Raw genomic sequence first — 19,540 nt, forward strand, 5'->3', positions numbered from 1 at the left:
ATTTGATGTACATATTGCAAAATGATTACCACGATACATCTGGTTAACATCTATCACTGCACATATTACAGTTTTTTTTCTTATCGTGAGAACTTTTAAGAACTACTCGCTTAGCGACTTTCAAATATACAATACAGTGTTATTAACCATAGTTGCCAGGCTGTACATTACATCCTCAGGACTTATTTTGTCTTGTAACTGGAAGTTTGTACCTTTTGACTACCTTCACTTTTAAAGGGAATCACAGCACACTTAACATTGTGCGCCGTTCACTCTAGCTGACCAGGCATGATACTGTTATTGCCAAAGTTTTGCAAATCTTTTCTCCCCCCGATACTGTAGGACTGTTGACATTTAAAGATAGCCTGAGCGAGTACTCAAAGTGCTTAAGATAAGGTCCTTAAGGCTATTTTTTTTTTTTTTTTGCGGTACGTGGGCCTCTCACTGTTGTGGCCTCTCCCGTTGCCGAGCACAGGCTCCGGACGCGCAGGCCCAGGGCCCATGGCTCACGGGCCCAGCCGCTCCGCGGCATGTGGGATCTTCCCGGACCGGGGCACGAACCCGCGTCCCCTGCATCGGCAGGCAGACTCTCAACCACTGTGCCACCAGGGAAGCCCCTTAAGACTATTTTTAAGATACCAAATATATTACAGTTTCGAAAGTTAAATTTTAGAGAAACACATAATACAGTGACAGCTTCCCAAGAAGCAAGGCATGTTTCAAGGTCAGGGGATTTTATTTCTGTTTTATATTTTCAATTTGAACCTCCTCACCCTTACTTGCTACTTTCCTAAAAGAAAAAGCAGAGACAACAAATACTTATCTGCAGGAATCCTTCCTTCTTAATACAGAAAAAAGAAGACTTAACTCAGAGAGTAATTTTGTGGTCCAAGCCGGGCCGTGTAAACCACAGGACCTCGTGCTGCACTCAGGTTGGAAATGTGCTTATTTCTCCATTTCTCTCAGGACACGCTACTTGATTTATCTTTTTGCTTCTTCCTGTGTAACCATTTTCATCATGGGGTTCAAATTTGTTCACCCATGCCAGCAGGAATAAACCCTTTTAGGTGCAAAGCGTGGGGCTGAAGGGTGCAGACAGCTGAGCGTGGTGTGGGGATGGGGAGTGCTGGGGGAGGTGGCCCTGGTCACCTGGGGGCCAGAGACTGTCACAGGCCTGGGGCTCCGTGATTTCACTCAGTCCACCTCAAGATTGAGGAGGGGGTGTGGGGAAGGAAGAAGAGTTTCTAAGTTCTCCTCCACCTCCAGTATGCAAAATTTGCCTTTAAAATAGCCATTTCCCTCTGACACATGCAATGAAGGAAGCTCTTCTTGTTCACTGTTTCCATTTCCCCTTTTCTCTCACCCCCAGCAAAGGTCCTGCTTAGCTTGAAAGGGGACCTTTTTAGGTTTAAAGAGGCTGCCTGGTTTAAACTCCTCCCCTGAAAGAAGTGAACCACACATCTCTTGGCACTGCTTGGATAGAGCAAGTATTTATACTTGTACAAGCTCATCGATACCAAAAACCTGGACTAGTCATTATCTTTCAACAGGCTTCATGGTCCCAGTGGTCCTGGGAACAGGAACATTCTCATTGCTGGGAGCTTAGGAGGGATATTTTTAGCCTTAATTACATATCCCTGAGATGCCTTTCTTTCCAGCTTGCTTTTCATTTCTTTTTGCGAAACTCTCAAGGTGCTCTGAGAGAGACAGAAATGACAGCTGGCAGACAAGCTCTGTGTCCTTAGCCTGGGAGTCAGCTTGCAGAAGAGCAGCCTCGGGGCAGGTGAAGCTGGAGCATCTCCTGATGAACCTGCAGCCCTCCCACCCAAGCTCCCCTGCTGCCTTTACCTCACCCCAGACCCGTCCTGCTGCACCCACTGCGCCCCTGCCGCAGAGCAGATTATGAAACGGCTGCCCCCCATCACTCCCCTCTCCTCTCCGTTGATGTCACTGCTATAGAAGGAATCATAGAATTCTAGAGCATGCAGGCATTTGGAGGTCTCTAGTCCACTCCCCTCCTTTTACAGGTGAAGAAATGAAAGCCATTCCTCCCTGCTCATACTATAAATTTACACCTCATTCAAAAGTTTAGCAAATACTAATCGAGCACCTACTCTGTACCAGCTGCTCTCCTAGGAGCTGCAGACACAGGGGTGAGCAAGACAGATGAAGTCTTAGCTCCCCTGGGTCTTCCATCCTCATGGTGGAGACAGATGACAAATGAGTAGGCCAATAAATCACAAAGACAGTCGCCATGGTGGCCAGAACAGTAGCCCCTCAAGGACACCCACTTCCCCATCCCTGGAACCTGTGAAGGTGTTTTGTTATGGGGCGTGGGGGAATTAAGATGCACAGGGAATTAAGGTTGCTAATGTACTGACCTTGAGATAGGAGGATCATCTTGAATTATTTAGGTGGACCCAATCGAATCTCTTGAGTACTGAGAGGTAAACTGGAGCACCACTTTCAAGCCAAGTCCAGTTGGGCCTTTCAGTTAATGAGTGGTCATGAAGGCTGCCCTGGGCTGGGCTCTAGGGCAGACACAGAGGCAAATGAGACCCTCACCTTGTTCCCCAGGTACCCACAGTTCACAGGGGTAGACAGCCAGGGCTGAGCACCACCCCACGTGGCAAGGGCTTGGTAGTAGGAAGAGGGGAAGTGATTGGGAGCACAGAACAGAGGGTGATGATTTTTTGGAGCGTGGGCTGGGACATTCATTTCCTCCTATTGAAGGGGAACTCTTTTTGCTGTAGAAGATTCCTAAAACACCTCTACTTCAAGCTCTAGACCTGGGGTTCAGGGGGTCATCTTGCTAACTGCTTGCCATCGGTCTCTAAACTGAATGACTCGTGAGGGCAGGGACTGTGCCCAACTAACATGAGCTGAATGAGTGAGGATGAGTAAATGGATGTGGGGCATCTCAGCTAAGTCATTCTGGAACATGGACAGGAGGTACCGCTGTAACACTGCCCGGACTGAACTTAACAGGAGGGTCATCTTGAGCCTCATTCAAGAAGGTTAATGGCTCAAATGCTACACAGCTCACAGCTGGTTCCAAGGCTGGGTCCAACCTTCAGTGGTTGGGAAAGCAAAGGCCAGTAGCCGAACATGGCGGCAGCGTCAGATTTAATCTGGCACTCACCCTCCAGCCAGGAGGCCCCATTGGACTCCTCCATGACTAACAGCCAAGCCAAGGAAGGGGGGGTGGTGGCCTTGCCCTTAAGCCACAGCGTGGCGGGTCAGGTGATATCCCTATTCTGTCACTGACCAGTTGTATGAGCTGAGCAAACAGTGTTATCCCACCTGAGCCTTAGTTTCCTTGTGTTTAAAATGGGAGTACTGTTAAGAATACCTCCCTCCCAGGATTAAAGAATGTATATTAAGTGCCTGGCTCCTAAGAAGGGCTCAACAAATGGGGACAATGGTGAAAAGAGATAAGGTAAGCCCCCGGGAGGGTCGGTTATAGGACCTTCCCTGGCCCCGCTGGTGTCCTCAAGTTCTCTCTCACTGCTGCCCAGAGGGACCCCAGGGACCAGCCCCTGCCCTGAGCGCCTGCATCTGTCTTCCCCAGTTCTTCAACTGGCCCAAAGAGCAGACATAGGACTCAAGTGGGTCCTCATACAAAGAGGACAGAGGGGCCTGAGCTCGGCACCTCCATCCCCTCCCCACTCCTGGGCCGTGATCTGGGGCCAGTCAGGATTCCTGGCCACTTATTCTTCTTTCCAAGTCCTCCTGCACTATCATGTACCAGTCTCAGGACTCCTGAATCTTTTGTGTCCCCAAGTGTCAGCGCTTTCTCCCTCCCCTGAGCCTGGCGTCCTCAGTCCGCAGGCCTGGGCTTCTGCCTGCATAGTTCTGCCTGGGTGCTGCTTAGCTGACTGGCCTCCGTGCCTCTCTCCCCACTTCCTAGTTATCGTAAAACCATCACTCATTGGGTTACACACGTGTCTGGCACTGCGTGCTTCACATAAACCATCTCTGGTCCTGGAAATCTCCCTACGTGAGTAATGTCATTATCCCCATATTTCAGATGAGGAAATGGGGGCTGGAGAGAATAAGACCCAGAGGAAGGCTTCTCTCAATCCTCTGCTACAGGAACTAGTAAAACATCCTGGGAAGCATCTGACATCATCACATGGATGTGAAAAGGCAAGGCCTTTCTGACCCAGAAGTGAAAATCCACAAGAAGAAAATGGGAAAGATGAACAGACAACAGCACCAGTTAAAGAGGGAGCTCAGCCAATAATGCAGGCTGGCTCCAACACAGAAAACTCCGTGGTGACATTAAAATCCACATTGGAGGGAGTGACAGCAAAACGAAGACTGTGGAACAGAGAACCTGTCCAGGATGCAGAGGCAATTGACAAGGAATGAAAAACGAGTGCCAAGTCAGTAGATATGGTGGATAGTGTGGACCCAGTTAAGAATGACAACAGCAGCAAGGGCAAATCAAATCCTAATTTTAAGTGAAACACATAGTCGTTCTACATTCTTTTTTTTTTGCGGTACGCGGGCCTCTCACTTTTGTGGCCTCTCCCGTTGCGGAGCACAGGCTCCAGACACGCAGGCTCAGCGGCCATGGCTCACGGGCCCAGCCGCTCCGCGGCATGTGGGATCTTCCCGGACCGGGGCACGAACCCGCGTCCCCTGCACCGGCAGGTGGACTCTCAACCACTGCGCCACCAGGGGAGCCCCGTCCTACATTCTTAAGGGTGTCAGCAGAATTAATTCATTCAGTAAATATCTACTGAGTGCCCACTATATGCCAGGAACAGTTCTAAGACTGGCAGTACAAAAATCAATTAATAAGTATATAAAGTCAGGTACTTACAAGTGCCATGAAGAAGATAAAGGAAGGTAAGGGGTTCAGGAGCTGTAGGTGGGCGGCAGGAAGCAGGTAGATATTTTTATGGAGTAATTAGGGATTCTTTTCTTCTCTTTTCTTTTTTTAAACATCTTTATTGGAGTATAATTGCTTTACAATGGTGTGTGTTAGTTTCTGCTGTATAACAAAGTGAATCAGCTATACATATACATATATCCCCACATCTCCTCCCTCTTGCATCTCCCTCCCACCCTCCCTATCCCACCCCTCTAGGTGGTCACAAAGCACCTCCCTGTGCTATGCAGCTGCTTCCCACTAGCTATCTATTTTACATTTGGTAGTATATATAAGTCCATGCCTCTCACTTCGTCCCAGCTTACCCTTCCCCCTCCCCGTGTCCTCAAGTCCATTCTCTACGTCTGCGTCTTTATTTCTGGGATTATTTTCTTAGAGGAAAGACTCTCTTCTGTTGGGTAGCTTTAAGTAGCCTCTTAATGTACTAAGGTTAGACCCAGAACCTGATCTTGAGAGCAAAGTTGAGAGAAGACGCTAAACCATTCTGCAAGAAGCAAGTAGTTGCTAAAATATTGATTGGTTTTTATGCTTTTTCTGGTTAGAGCTGGAGAAAGGGATATCGACCCCTAGGATGTGGGGCATGGAGACAAGTCATTGCAAGTGTCTGAGCGGGATTGGAGTGGTCCTGGCAACACGGCGCAGGCCACGGCTGAAGAGAGGGGAGAGTTGGGGATATGAGTGTCAGACCGTGGATTATGAGCTTCTGGTGCAGTGAAACTTGACATTCAGTTAAAAATTTTCTTTTTCTCTTTTGAAATTCCCCTAGGATAGGCCAAACGTTTGCATATTAAGGTATTTTTTGCTGCAGGTAACAGAGAACCCCAATTCAACTACTTGAACAAAAGGAATTAATTATCTCACAAACAGGAAGTCTAGAGGCCAGGCAATGACCAGGCTGGTAATTCTGCTTGCTAATTCAATGGCATCATTGAGGACCCAGGTTCATTTCATCTTCCTGCTCTGTCCTCTGCATACTGGCCTCACTTTCCAGCTACTTCCCCTCCTGGTTGCAAGATGGCAGCAGCAGCCCCAGCTATCCCATCCTACGACAGCTTCCAAAGGTAGAAAAGGGACCATTTCATCCTTGGGTCTCCTTCTAAGACAAAAGAAACCTTTACCAGAAGCCCCGTGGAACACTTCCCTTCACATCTCATTGGTTACTAGTGCATCCTACTCCTATCAATTACGTTATATTACATTATCCCTGTACCTAAACCCACCAACCACAGCTAGTGTTGGTCCCCATGTGGGCTCTGCTTCGGGCAACAAAGAGGAAATGGTCCCATGTCCTGTGGCAAGGTGGACTAGAAGGCTTGGAGCATGAGAAGCAGGGACAACATGGCCAGCGGGGAGTGGGGAAGAGTAAAGACAGTCATTTGGAGGTAGAGAGGGCAAATAGAAACCAGAAGAGCTGGAATAAAGACTTACTCAAGGGACTTCCCTGGTGGTCCAGTGGTTAAGACTCTGTGCTCCCAATGCAGGGGGCCCGGGTTCAATCCCTGGTCAGGGAACTACGTCCCACATACCACAACTAAATATCTCGCATGCCACAGCTAAGACCCGGCACAGCCAAATAAATAAATTAAAACAAAACAAAACAAAAAACCCCACAAAACTTACTCAAAGACCAAACAGAATAAAAGTCTTCTGAGCCAAAGAAAGACCCAGGTTTGCAAAGCGAAAAGGCTGAACACATTCCCAGAACTACTGATGAAAGAAAAATGACAAGGGTGGTAAAGAATCCCCACACAAAAAAAGGAAAAAGCCTGGTTCCCTATAATGGGACTGGTACCAGCTTGACCTTGGATTTTGTATCTGGGGCTATTTGTAACTCATAAATTTCTGAAGGCAGTAGAACACCACCTCTATAGAATTTTGAGGGGAAATTCGGTCCCCAAGAATTTCATCTCCATCAAATTTCCTTTTCAATCTGAAGGCAACTGGAAAATGTTTTGAGATATTCAGAAGTTTGGAAAACAGACCTGTCCTTGTTCTACAGCAGGTTAAACTAAAATGAACTGAGATGAAATTACATTAAAATGCACGCTTCTAGAATGTGGCAGCGATGGCCTAAAGGGACTGCTTGGCCTCTGTGGAGCCTGCCGGGCCCCCTGCCGCAGAGTCCTGCGACGTGGCCCCAGCCGTGTATGGCTTCTGTCGCCTGTGCCTCTTCTGCTCCCTCTTGTGCAATGTCAGGAAGTGTGTTCTCGAGCCACATCCTTCGCCCGGCAGCTCAGACGGAATCTTTACTTCACTTGGTGACCACTCAGAACAATAGCAGCTGCCACCCTCTTCCTGAGCTTAATAACAACGGCTCAACCGTCAACCCTCCTGGACACTTGTGACGGAACGGCTTTTAGAAAGTTGTTTTGTTTTCTCTCTCCAAAAGCCACACTGCCCAGAGCAACGTGACAGCCACCATCGGGGAGCAGGAACTGAGTCATGAGTCTCTCACCCGAACAGCTCAAAGCGCCGGGGTTTTCTTCTAAATGGGGAAAGGAGACCGAGAGTCTATCAGGCTCATGGTTTCCAATTCCCTCTTCACCTAAACTTGCCTTAAAACCTGTGCGTGTTCCGGTCTTGATTTCAACAGTCAATATCCTGCGTAGAATCTCAACGCTGAGAAAAGACAGGGAGTTTGTAGTGAATGTATCGCTGTGATGGGGGGCCAGGGGCAGTTTTTATTTTCTGCTTTATTCTTCCTGGTAGGAAGGATGTGAGAAAAACAGCAAGAGTTGAAGGGTCGTAGGAATGGAGCCGAAGGGCCCCATCCACTTGGACTGTGGCGTCGGGCCGTTTACGTGACAGCCCTCGGCCCTCCCCTCAGTTCTGCTCAAGCTGGCCCATCAGGACTGCACGTCCCGCCTTGAACTTGGGCCTTGATGTCCCAGGGAGGAGGGTCATTGCAAAAGGCAGCGGGAGCCTCACAGCTCATTCCAGGGAGCGCCACTTCCCTGTCCACGGCGGGGAGGGAGTCTGGGCCTTATGAGAAACCCACACTCTCGGTGCGGGAAACTCAAGGCTGAGGGGCTGGGCGTACCCGCCTTCCTCTGGCCTCACAGGGTGGCGCTCAGAGCCCTGCCCACCCCCAGCACTGGCAGCTCAGCCTCCAGTCTGGAAGATTCTCAGGGTCAAGGGTGGCTGTTGAACAGCTACTTAACAAATCCACGGGCTGCTGAGAAAACTGTGGAAATCCACAGCCCAAGAAGCAGAGCTGAGGGAGCCTGATTGCCACGAAACCTGCCCCCTTCCTGCCACCCCTAGTCACTGCCTAGAACCTTCTAGAACACCGCCTGTGTCCCTTCCCCTCCCCTTCTCTGCTGCCTCTGTGCCCCACGCCTGTTTCCACCTTTCCTTCTGTCAGAACTGCCCACCCCACTCACCTCTACCCCTCCCTCGTTCTTCCTTCACTTTTTCTTCCTCCCTCTTAGCTTTCTCTTTCCTTCTCTCCTTTTCCCTCTTTCATTCGGTCCTTCCTTCTTTCCTGTCTCTTCATTGTCTTTCTCCTTCTCTTTCCATCCCATTTCCCGTCATTCTTCCCTCCTCCCTCAGTGGAGCACGAGGTAGAACTGACTTATGCTGGTTCACAGATGCCATCGTCCCGTTGGAGGTCTGTTCCCTCTCACAGCAAATAAAGACGGTAACGGCCATGCAGCTCCCTGACGCCGGCCACTCCCCGGGGCTGGGTATTTTACACGCACCCTGGGAGGCATGTGTGTGATTCCCACTTTCCAGTAGGGTCACACTCTCACCCAAGGCCGCATGGCTGGCACAATCTTGACTTGAACCAGCTGGGAACTTGAGTTCCAGGTGCCTCACTGATTTAGCCCAAAGGCCAAATGTTACGTGTGATCAAATGTTATCAATATTTACAACGGTGGCAGGAAAAGAGGGCTCTCCCTTTGAGAGGCTACCTCTCCCTGTCTCCCTGTCCTACTGGGGCAGAGTCTGTCCTTCTCTAAGGGATTCAACACCTAGCTGGGTTTGGACACACTTTCTGGGGTCCAAGAAAGACGGCTTAGCTGGGCAGGTCTGGAGACGGGGCCCGAGGCCTTGCTTCTGCAGGGCTCAGCCACGTCCATGCTTAAAGCACGGGGGTTGAATGAAGTTACAGCTTACACACTTCCCTCCCATCTCTGATTTTTTGTAAGTCAGAGAAAGGTGGAGTGAGAACGAAGTAACCAGGCGTCAGGATCGCTCCCCTTCCTGAGCCTCATGGACTGTCACGGGCCACAACCCGCGGCCGACTTCACGAGGTCGCTCTGCAAGGAACGAAGCCCGAGTGGCTCTTTGGTTTTGTCAAAAAGCCAGAGGCCCCAGTGAGAAGAGCTACAAGGTAATTAGAATAAGATGAAAGCTTTTGCTGCTTCACTTGGCAACGTCTCAGGCCAGATTCTTATTCGGGGAGCCTCCTATTCTGGTAGCACCAAACAGATTCAGGTGTAAGGAGTGAGTTATTTAGAAACTGTGGCTAAGCTCAGAAAAGAGTATGAGGTTTTGCCTCAACATGAAAAGAGGAACTGGATTTAAAATAAACCCTGAACGGTAACTGCTGGAGCTCGACAACCCGGAGACTCGGCCTAGCAGTGCGCGTGCGTTAACCTGCTTGCTGGTGCACAGCTACTCTGATCATCTCGTGAGGTGTTGTATTTTTATAGGAAGGCGTATCCTTAGGAGTGAAAATTGCCTAGGTCCCCCAGCTCCCTGTCCCCCGGTTACCTGGCATTGGCCACCAAGGAGGTCCCGGGCCCAGTGCCGGGGTCGGGGGCAGACCCGTCTAGCAGGGTGCCAGCTCTTCTGTGACACCTGCCTGCCCACCACCCTGGCTGAGCGTGGGCCTCAGGTAACCATGCTCTGTCCCCACGACTCTACCCCCTTCTACGAGCCGTGGGCGGGCCCCTGCTCCAAGGCAGCTGATTCATACACAGACCTGAAAGGGCCCCTGCAGACAAGTTGTTGATGGGGCCGAGCCAACCGTATTCCCCCTCGGGACTGGCAACTCAGGAGTGAGCCTGTTGGTGGGGAAGGGCAGACCCACTGAGAAGGGCTGAGTCGTGGCAGGTAGCACCTGGGTTGCAGGGCCCCAGCTCTTCTGGTCCCAGGCCCCAGCCTTCTCCCTCTTTGCACCGAGCATCTCCAACAGGGCCGCCCCCCGCCCCTTGCATAAGTCAGCCAAAGCAAGTCTCTGTTCTTTTCAACCCCCAAAGCCTGATGAGGCCCCAGCTGCTGCAGGACTGGCAGCCGTTCCCAGGAACATGCAATGTCACAGCAGCAAGAGGTAAAGGCCAGAGGGAACAGACCTAGATGCAGTCTAGACGTAGACAAGCCGTGCGTACAAACTCTATAGAAGTCACAAAGGCATGTCTTTTCCAGCTTAAGGCCTAGTCATACTTAAATTCTTCTTCCCTTTGAAGGAATAGAAGAAAACCACAAGGGGAAAAAAGATCAAAAGCACCAACTAACTTTTAACTTAAGAGAGTTTAGACTCCTTTCAGCAAACCACCTATCAAGGACGCCAACCTTTGTGGGAAAGTTCATGCAGTCCTAGACTTGGAAAAAATTCGAGGCCATTGAGCCCCACTGCCTGCCCCAGGCAGGCCTCCCTTCAGGCGGCCTCATCCCTGACGGGTGAGGAGCCCATAGGAGAGGCAGCCATCCCACTGATGAGTGGTTGCCAAGTCTTGAAAGAACCGTCCAATATTAAGGTACCAACATTTGTCCCTGGTGCCGAGGCTGAGACATGGGGGCATCCTAGACTATCCAGAAACATTCAAATGGATGTTCTTTAGATACCAGTGCAGAGGCACGTATGTACAGGAAGGATGAAGAAGCCAGAAGCAGCGCTCAGCCTGACCTCTAGGACATGAAGCAATTCTGCTTGAACACAAACTTGCATCCCCAGGGAAGCCCTGCAGCACAGCCCCAGCTTCCGAGAAGGCAGCGTCGTGATCACCTGGGTTGGCTCACGCATGGCCCCGAGGTCTCTGTCTCTGTCCCAAGTGGCTCACTGAAATGATTTCTTTGATCCCCATAAATAGTCTCCCAGAAACTTGCCACTCAACTCCCTCTTGACACATTTCCAGTGACTTGTGCCCCAGGGACCTGCCTGTTGTCCTGCCCTTGATTCCAGCTCCGTCTGTACTGCTGCATCCGAGTTCTGCACAAAATGCATTGTTCCCTTCACCTCCGGAATCAGTGATTACACGCCACCTCGCCCCTTCCACCTCTACTTTCTTTTCAACTAAACCCCACAGACTCTGTCGCTGCTTCTCCATGACATGGTGTCCCAACCCTTCTCTATCCTGGCTGCTCTGCTTGGCACGTGGGTGGGGCACTCTGCCTGTGGGTGCCTCTCACGAAGGGCCCAAGAGCTGAGTGTGACTCCTCTGCTCCCACCGTGGCCACCGAGAGCATCACCCCCTTTTTCCTGCCCACCCCCTGCTCTCTTGGTGCAGCCAGATTACATATAGCTCCCCTGGCCTCCACATCACTCGGTTGTCATGCATTGTGGTCACACAACACCCGTGGTGTTTGTCACGCAAACTGTATGGAAGGTGGTCTTCCCGGGCTTGGCGCACCCAGTATGGCTTTCTTTAAACTTTTTTTCTTTCTTTTTTGGCCACGTTACACTGCTTGCAGGATCTTAGTTCCCTGACTAGGGATCGAACCCCGGGGCCACGGCAGTGAAAGCACCGAGTCCTAACCACTGGGCTGCCAGGGAATTCGCTCTTTAACCTTTAATGCAAGTTTTGCACGTTTGGACTTTACACGGTGAAATCAGATGCCATGAGCATCAGCCTCTGACGGAACAGATCTCTACAAATTGAAAGATATTATCTCATGCTAATCCTTAGGGCAGTCTTCTAGCCCCTCAGAAACTACGATCTGTTCTCCCACAAGTACCCTCCCTTCTCTCCTTCCTGGCCCACTTACTGTCACGCATTTGAATGCGCTGAAGAAAACAAGCAACAAGCCACAGTCACTTGTCCTTGGTCTCTGAGTATCCTTCTTTCTGTTATTTCCCCTTCACACCCATGAACACAGATAACATCTGCTGTGTCTGCTCCATCATGTCCCGGGGCAGGTCCCTTTGCAGGGTCACAGTCTACCCGCTAAGCAACGCCGCCACCCAGGTTCTTCTAGGAGAAAGACAAGCCCCCATGTCTAGGCGGCTTGGGGCACCTGCTTTCTTCCCTTCTTCCTCTTTTTCACTCCTTCTCTGCCAATATACGTTCCAGTCAGGGTCAGATTTCAAAGTTTATAAAAGACTTACCTGAACAGTGAATTTATCATCTTCATTGGGCAGAATCCTGTAAGTATAAACGCAATTCCGGTACCTGAAATAGACCAAATGCTGAATTAGAACCTATGCATTCCTTTTTCTGGACATCAAGCAATCCTGGGCAAAGTCAGGGTTGCTTGTCCACTCCCCATCCCCCCAGCACTGAAGGAGCCTCAGGAAAAGGCGGGTGGGATCTTTGGGACGTGATTTACGTTGGCGCTTGACAGCTAGCTGTGTGGTCTGATTTAGAGGAGTCCGCCATCTGAAAGGGCTTCCTAAACCTCTGGGCTGTCATGTTGGCCAAATGAATGGAGCCAGAAGGGGTGTTTCAAGAAGAAATGAGACTCCAGTGGGGCTGAGCATGGCGGGAACATGCCGAATGGGTGGTGGGCACTGCCACAGAGGGGCGGCACTGGCAGGGCAAAGCTCAGTCAGCTTTGGACGGAGCTCCCCTACCCCCTGTGGCTGCCTCTCCTGGAGACTTTGCCCCATGGGTTCATTCTCCCAAAGGCCAGCCACCATCCCTTCAGAGACCCAGATTTTCCCAGCAGCAGGTGGGTGAGCCTTAGGGTTGCTTCTAACGCAGAAGTGCAAGGAATTTCGGATTCTCTTTTCTTTCCAGAAGCTCAACCTTCCTCTGGTCCAGAGGTCTCCAATGTGAGAAGGAAGAAGAGCTACTTTTTATTCTCCTAAAAGCTTTGAGAGGAAGTGGGAGTTGTCAAGTCTGACCACCTTGGGAAAGGGGCCCATTGGTGGGTGGTCCAGGTGGGGGACCCAGCCTACAGAAGCCTGGTGCCAGCAGATGGCCACGGAGGTCCACTGGCTCGGCTGCCAGGTCCACTGGCTCAGCTGCCGAGCCCACAGGCATAAGGAGTTTGGGAGAACGCTACTTGGGTCTTACACTCTCAGTTGAAATGGCTGGTCTGTTCTCTCACCCACCATAACCTCCCTGCCCCCATTTCCCCCACTTGGGATTCTCACAGACCTTGAAAACTTGCCCATCCCTGCTGGACCCCCAGGCAGGGGCCACACTCCAGCTCACAGATGCTCATGTTGTTTCTGTGATCAAGGAGATGATTCAGTTATTGTTTAACTAGATTTTAAAATTATACACTAATTTAAAAAATTTAAGACCACATGGAAAGATATAAAATGAAAAATAAATGTCTCCTTCCCCGGCTCCTGTGAGTTCCTTAGAGCTCCTACTCCTTCTTGTAAATCATTCCAAAATATTTAAACATACACACAGACTTATATATGCATATCTTTTAAATGCAAATAACATCATACTATATACGTTGTTCTGAAATTTGATGTTTTTCACCAAAAAAGTTAGCAATCTGCCTAAGTCACGTTCTACCATGTGGCCATGCCATTGTTCATTTTAGACTACAATGATGGACAGGTAGTTATTTGGAGCTTTTTACTATTATAAATAATGCTGCAGTGAACATCTCTGTTCCTACCTCTTGTGTACACTGGTGAATCCAGAGTTTTAGTTTCCCCACCAGTAAAAAGGGGAGAATGATAACACAACATCTACCTGTTGTGTAGATTAAGCATTTAGAAGAATGCCTGAAACACACTGAACACTACATGTGCTGACATTTCTTAGAGATTGTGGATAAATCACTAGAAGGAGAAGAGCTGGGCTGAAGGGCGCAGGCACCTTATATTTTGATAGAGATGAACAATTGCCTTCCAAAGAAGTTCTCACATTGTGTCTCCTGCTAACCGGATATGAAAGAGTCTATTTCCCCACACCCTGCCAACTAGCTGTTATCAGACATTTTAATCTTTTGCAAATCTGAGAGGTGAAAGAAAAATGATGGCTTGCTTTAATTTGCCTTTCTTTATGAGAAAGGTGGACGTGTTCTTAAATGTTTCACTATTTGTATTTCTTTTCCCGTGAATTCCTTTTCGTGTCTTTGTCTCACATTTTTTAAATCATCTTTTGCTTACTTATTCATAAGACTTTGAAATATACTACAATATATTTTGAAGTTATTTATTTTTAACAGTGTTTATTGATTTATTTTCTTTTTAGCTGTGTAGAAGTTTTACAATTTTAAGTAGTTAATTTTACAATTTTTAAAGCCTTTTAAAACAATGAATGTTGAAAGAAAGTTTTGGAGAATGTTTTGGGTAATTTCACTTCCACATGTCTCTTCATTTCTCATAGGAAAATTTCCTCTCTTCCTCTGATCCCTTTAACTCCCGTCTTTCCACTCCCCTTCCTGTCTTTAGAGCCTGAACTGACACCACAATGGGCTTATCTCAGAGATGGCCAGGATGAATCCGTAGTCTAGTACCACCTCACCTCCTGCAGATGTCCCGGGAAGCAGGGAACCATCACAGACCCCAGCCTAACTCCCCCATCCCCATCCCCTGCAGCCTCAACCCTCTTTGCAGAGCCTGCCAGGCACACACGGAGGACAGCTGGAAGTCTGCTCTGCTCTTATCTTTCACTGCTTGTTCTCGTGACACTTCCTCCTGTAGATATGCAAATGAGGCCAGGGCGAGAACGGTGCCCTATTTGGGTGAAGGCAGCTAATTTTTTTTTAAACATCTTTATTGGAGTATAATTACTTTACAATGGTGTGTTAGTTTCTGCTTTATAACAAAGTGAATCAGTTATACATATACATATGTTCCCATACCTCTTCCCTCTTGCGTCTCCCTCCCTCCCACCCTCCCTATCCCACCCCTCTAGGTGGTCACAAAGCACCAAGCTGATCTCCCTGTGCTATGCGGCTGCTTCTCACTAGCTATCTACCTTACGTTTGGTAATGTATATATGTCCATGCCTCTCTCTCACTTTGTCACAGCTTACCCTTCCCCCTCCCCATATCCTCAAGTCCATTCTCTAGTAGGTCTGTGTCTTTATTCCCATCTTACCCCTAGGTTCTTCTTTGTGGAAGAGATTGAACAGGCCCCAAACATCAGCTTGTAAACAGAAAGAAAGAAAGAATACAGAGTCACCAGGAAAGGCACAGAGACAGCGTACAGAACAGGAAGACCCTTCAGTTAATCAAGTGTGGCAGACAAGCCTTCATGGCTTTTTCAGAGATGTCCTAGCAACACTGAAACAAAGGAACAGCTCCATACTACTCAAACAGATGAGAATTCAAAAGCTAGCACAATGGGAAAAGAGGATAGTTTCCCCTTAGATAGTAATATCTCAGCATCTCCAATGCATGGGGCCCACACGTCATCCCTGGGGCCAAATCAGTAGATCTTTAAGGGAAAGCATAGAGTATCACCGCCACCACCACCCCTGCCACACACAACCCCTGGGAGAGCATGCCATGGGGTGTTGGGGACTCTGCAGGGAGGTGGAGGGGGGCACCCCTTGGCCTCCTGCACTCACCAGCAGCTGCACTTCACCCTGGTCCTACACGCATAAACGTATACATGTACATACATGTGCATACACATATACAGATACATCACATATACACATAAGCACATACACATGCACACACATGCACCCACAAAATCTTACATGTAAAATGTTTAAAGTGAAGATTCCACAACTAAATCATCTTTGACAACTACTGCACTGGAACATAATCCAGACAATGGGCTCATTGGGGGCAATGGGTTCCATCCAGGCCTTTCCCACCTCTTTATGGTGATTTAGTAAAAATTTAGGGTGCTAACAACAGTCCTCAGCTGCCACTCCTTCTAGTGATTGGGTCACAGTTCAGGGCGAGTGTGTTAGAAATGTTCCCGCTGGACACCCAGGTCGGGATGGTCCTGGGCCATCCCAGTCTCCCGTGTCCCTGGTCCGTACGAGATTACTCCACTCTCAAATGCAGTGGTACCTACAGCAAATTTCCCATGTGACTCCCAACCGCTGCTGGGTGGCTACAGGTGCCTACACTGTTCCAAGCAGGAAGATGCTTCCACCGGGAAGGGCACTTTCAAATCATGGTTTGGGAAGCTTTGCTCAAATGTAAAAGGATAAGCAAATGGAAATAGGAAGAAACTACTTCATGGCATTTTATTCATTCTCTCAGATAAAACTACTACTTCTGTGTGGCTCTTCCTAGCCAAATAACCACTGACAAGCATGCCCAGAAGCATCCTTTACTATGGTGAGCCCCATGGGGAGAGACAGAGAGAGAGAGAGAGAAAAATCAAACTCTGAAATTCGAGAGCCTCATCAGTGTCTGTCTCACTCTGCTGATCGGCTTAGCATGTTCTATAACTGTTTTTAAAACTCCTTTGTAACTCATTATATTTCAGTTCTAATTTCTAATTGTTTGTACGTGTTTTCTCTTTTTTGCTTGCTTGAGTGTTGCAAACATCTGGACAAGATGGGATGGGAGAACAAGGGTTGGAAACTCTGCATTCAAAAAAGCCACTTGGGGAGTCAAGATGGCAGACTAGGAGGATGTGTAACTCATGTCTGTGCACAGCTAGGGCACCTACCAGGCACTGGTGGGGGACCATGGACACCTAAGGGGACAGGAGGAACCCCCAGTGACCAGTTGTTTCAATTATATTTTTATTTTTCCTAATATATTTTTTATCTTTCTAATTTTATTCTTTGATATTGTACTTATCCTTTTGTTTGTTTGTTTGTTTTTGGGGTTTTTTTGTTTTGCTGTGCCAATCAGCTTGGATCTTGGTTCCCAGGCCGGAGGTCGGGCCTGAGCTCCTATGGTGGGAACTCCGAGTCCGAACCGCTGGACTAACAGAGAACCTCAGACCCCAGAGAATATTAATCAGAGGGAGGCTTCCCAGAGGTCCTAATCTCAGCACCAAGACACGGCTTTATCCAACTGCCTGCAAACTCCAGTGCTGGACGCCCCAGGCCAAACAACCAGAAAGAGAGGAATACTGCCCCACCCATCAGAAAAAAAAAAAAGAAACAACAAAAAAATATGTTACAGACGAAGGAGACAGGTAAAAACCTACAAGACCAAATAAATGAGGACAAGATAGGTAACCTACCCGAAAAAGAATTCAGAGTAATGATAGTAAAGATAATCCCAAATCTCGGAAACAGAATGGAGAAAATACAAGAAACATTTGTATTTTCAAATGATCCAGAAGAACTAAAGAGAAAACAAACAGTGATGAACAACACAATAACTGAAATTAAAAGTACTCTAGAAGTAATCAACAGCAGACTAACTGAGGCAAGGAACGGATAAGTGACCTGGAAGATAAAATGGTGGGAATAACTTCCAGGGAGCAGAATAAAGAAAAAAGAATGAAAAGAATTGAGGACTGAGAACTGAGTCTCAGGAACCTCTGGGACAACACTAAACGCACCAACATTCGCATTATAGGGGTCCCAGAAGAAGAAGAGAAAAAGAAAGGGACTGAGAAACTATTTGAAGAGATTATAGTTGAAAACTTCCCAAACATGAGAAAGGAAATAGTCACCCACGTCTAGGAAGCGCAGAGAGTCCCATACAGGATAAACCCAAAGAGAAACATGCCAAGATATATATTAATCAAACTATGAAAAATTAAATACAAAGAAAAAATATTAAAAGCAACAAATAACATACAAGGGAATCCCCATAAGGTTAACAGCTGATCTCTCAGCAGAAACTCTGCAAGCCAGAAGGGAGTGGCAGGACATATTTAAAGTGAGGAAAGGGAAAAACCTACAACCAAGATTACTCTACCCAGCAAGGATCTCATTCAGATTCAACAGAGAAATTAAAACCTTTGCAGATAAGCAAAAGTTAAGAGAATTCAGCACCACCAAACCAGCTTTACAACAAATGCTAAAGGAATTTCTCTAGACAGGAAAAACAAGAGAAGGAAAAAACCTACAAAAACAAACCAAAACAATTTAGAAAATGGTAATAGGAACACACAAATCAATAATTACCTTAAATGTAAATGAATTAAATGCTCCCACCAAAAGACATAGACTGGCTGAATGGATACAGAAAAAAAGCCGTATGTATGCTGTCTATGAGAGACCCACTTCAGACCTAGGGACACATACAGACTGAAAGTGAGGGGATGGAAAGAGATATTCCATGCAAATGGAAATCAAAAGAAAGCTGGAGTAGCAATTCTCATATCAGACAAAATAGACTTTAAAATAAAGACTATTACAAGAGACAAAGAAGGATACTACATAATGATCAAGGGATCAATCCAAGAAGAAGATATAACAATTGTAAATATTTATGCACCCAACATAGGAGCACCTCAATACATAAGGCAAATACTAACAGCCATAAAAGAGGAAATCGACAGTAACACAGTAATAGTGGGGGACTTTGACACACCACTTTCACCCATGGACAGATCATCCAAAATGAAAATAAATAAGGAAACATAAGCTTTAAATAACACATTAAATAAGATGGACTTAATTGATATTTATAGGACATTCTATCCAAAAACAACAGAATACAATTTCTTCTCAAGTGTGCATGGAACATTCTCCAGGATAGATCATATCTTGGGTCACAAATCAAGCCTTGGTAAATTTAAGAAAATTGACGTCATATCGAGTATATTTTCCGACCACAACGCTATGAGACAAGATATCAGTTACAGAAAAAAAACTGTAAAAAATACAAACACATGGAGGCTAAACAATATGCTACTAAATAATTAAGAGATCACTGAAGAAACCAAAGAGGAAAACAAAAAATACCTAGAAACAAATGACAATGAAAACACGATGACACAAAACCTATGGGATGCAGCAAAAGCAGTTCTAAGAGGGAAGTTTATAGCAATACAATCCTACCTCAAGAAACAAGAAAAATCTCAAATAAACAACCTAACCTTACACCTAAAGCAATTAGAGAAAGAAGAACAAAAAAACCCCAAAGTAGCAGAAGGAAAGAAACCATAAAAATCAGATCAGAAATAAATATAAAAGAAATGAAGGAAACAATAGCAAAGACCAATAAAACTAGAAGCTGGTTCTTTAAGAAGATAAACAAAATTGATAAACCTTTAGCCAGGCTCATCAAGAAAAAAAGGGAGAAGACTCAAATCAACAGAATTAGAGATGAAAAAGAAGTAACAACTGACACTGCAGAAATACAAAGGATCATGAGACATTACTTCAAGCAACACTATGCCAATAAAATGGACAACCTGGAAGAAACGGACAAATTCTTAGAAAGGGATAACCTTCCAAGACTGAACCAGGAAGAAGTAGAAAATATGAACAGACCAATCACAAGTAATGAAATTGAAACAGTGATTAAAAATCTTCCAACAAACAAAAGGACCAGATGTCTCCACAGGAGAATTCTATCAAACATTTAGAGAAGAGCTAACACCCATTCTTCTCAAACTCTTCCAAAAAACTGTGGAGGAAGGAACACTCCCAAACTCATTCTATGAGGCCACCATCATCC

The 19,540-nt window shown here is 47.1% G+C and overlaps 1 protein-coding gene across 3 annotated transcripts in view; it reads right to left on the reverse strand.

The window, feature by feature from the left end:
- INPP5D (inositol polyphosphate-5-phosphatase D) overlaps nucleotides 1-19,540 on the reverse strand; it is a 132,876-nt gene that overhangs the window by 99,007 nt on the left and 14,329 nt on the right. For all 3 annotated transcript variants that reach the window (XR_004350799.1, XR_004350800.1, XM_032638154.1), the window contains exon 2: nucleotides 12,174-12,237. Coding sequence is in view for 1 of the 3 variants with exons in the window: in XM_032638154.1 (XP_032494045.1) it covers nucleotides 12,174-12,237 (64 nt within the window). In the remaining 2 variants the exon portion in view is untranslated. The remainder of the gene's footprint in view (nucleotides 1-12,173; nucleotides 12,238-19,540) is intronic.

This window comes from Phocoena sinus, chromosome 7, assembly GCF_008692025.1.
Source record: "Phocoena sinus isolate mPhoSin1 chromosome 7, mPhoSin1.pri, whole genome shotgun sequence".
Taxonomy (NCBI): Eukaryota; Metazoa; Chordata; class Mammalia; order Artiodactyla; family Phocoenidae; genus Phocoena; species Phocoena sinus.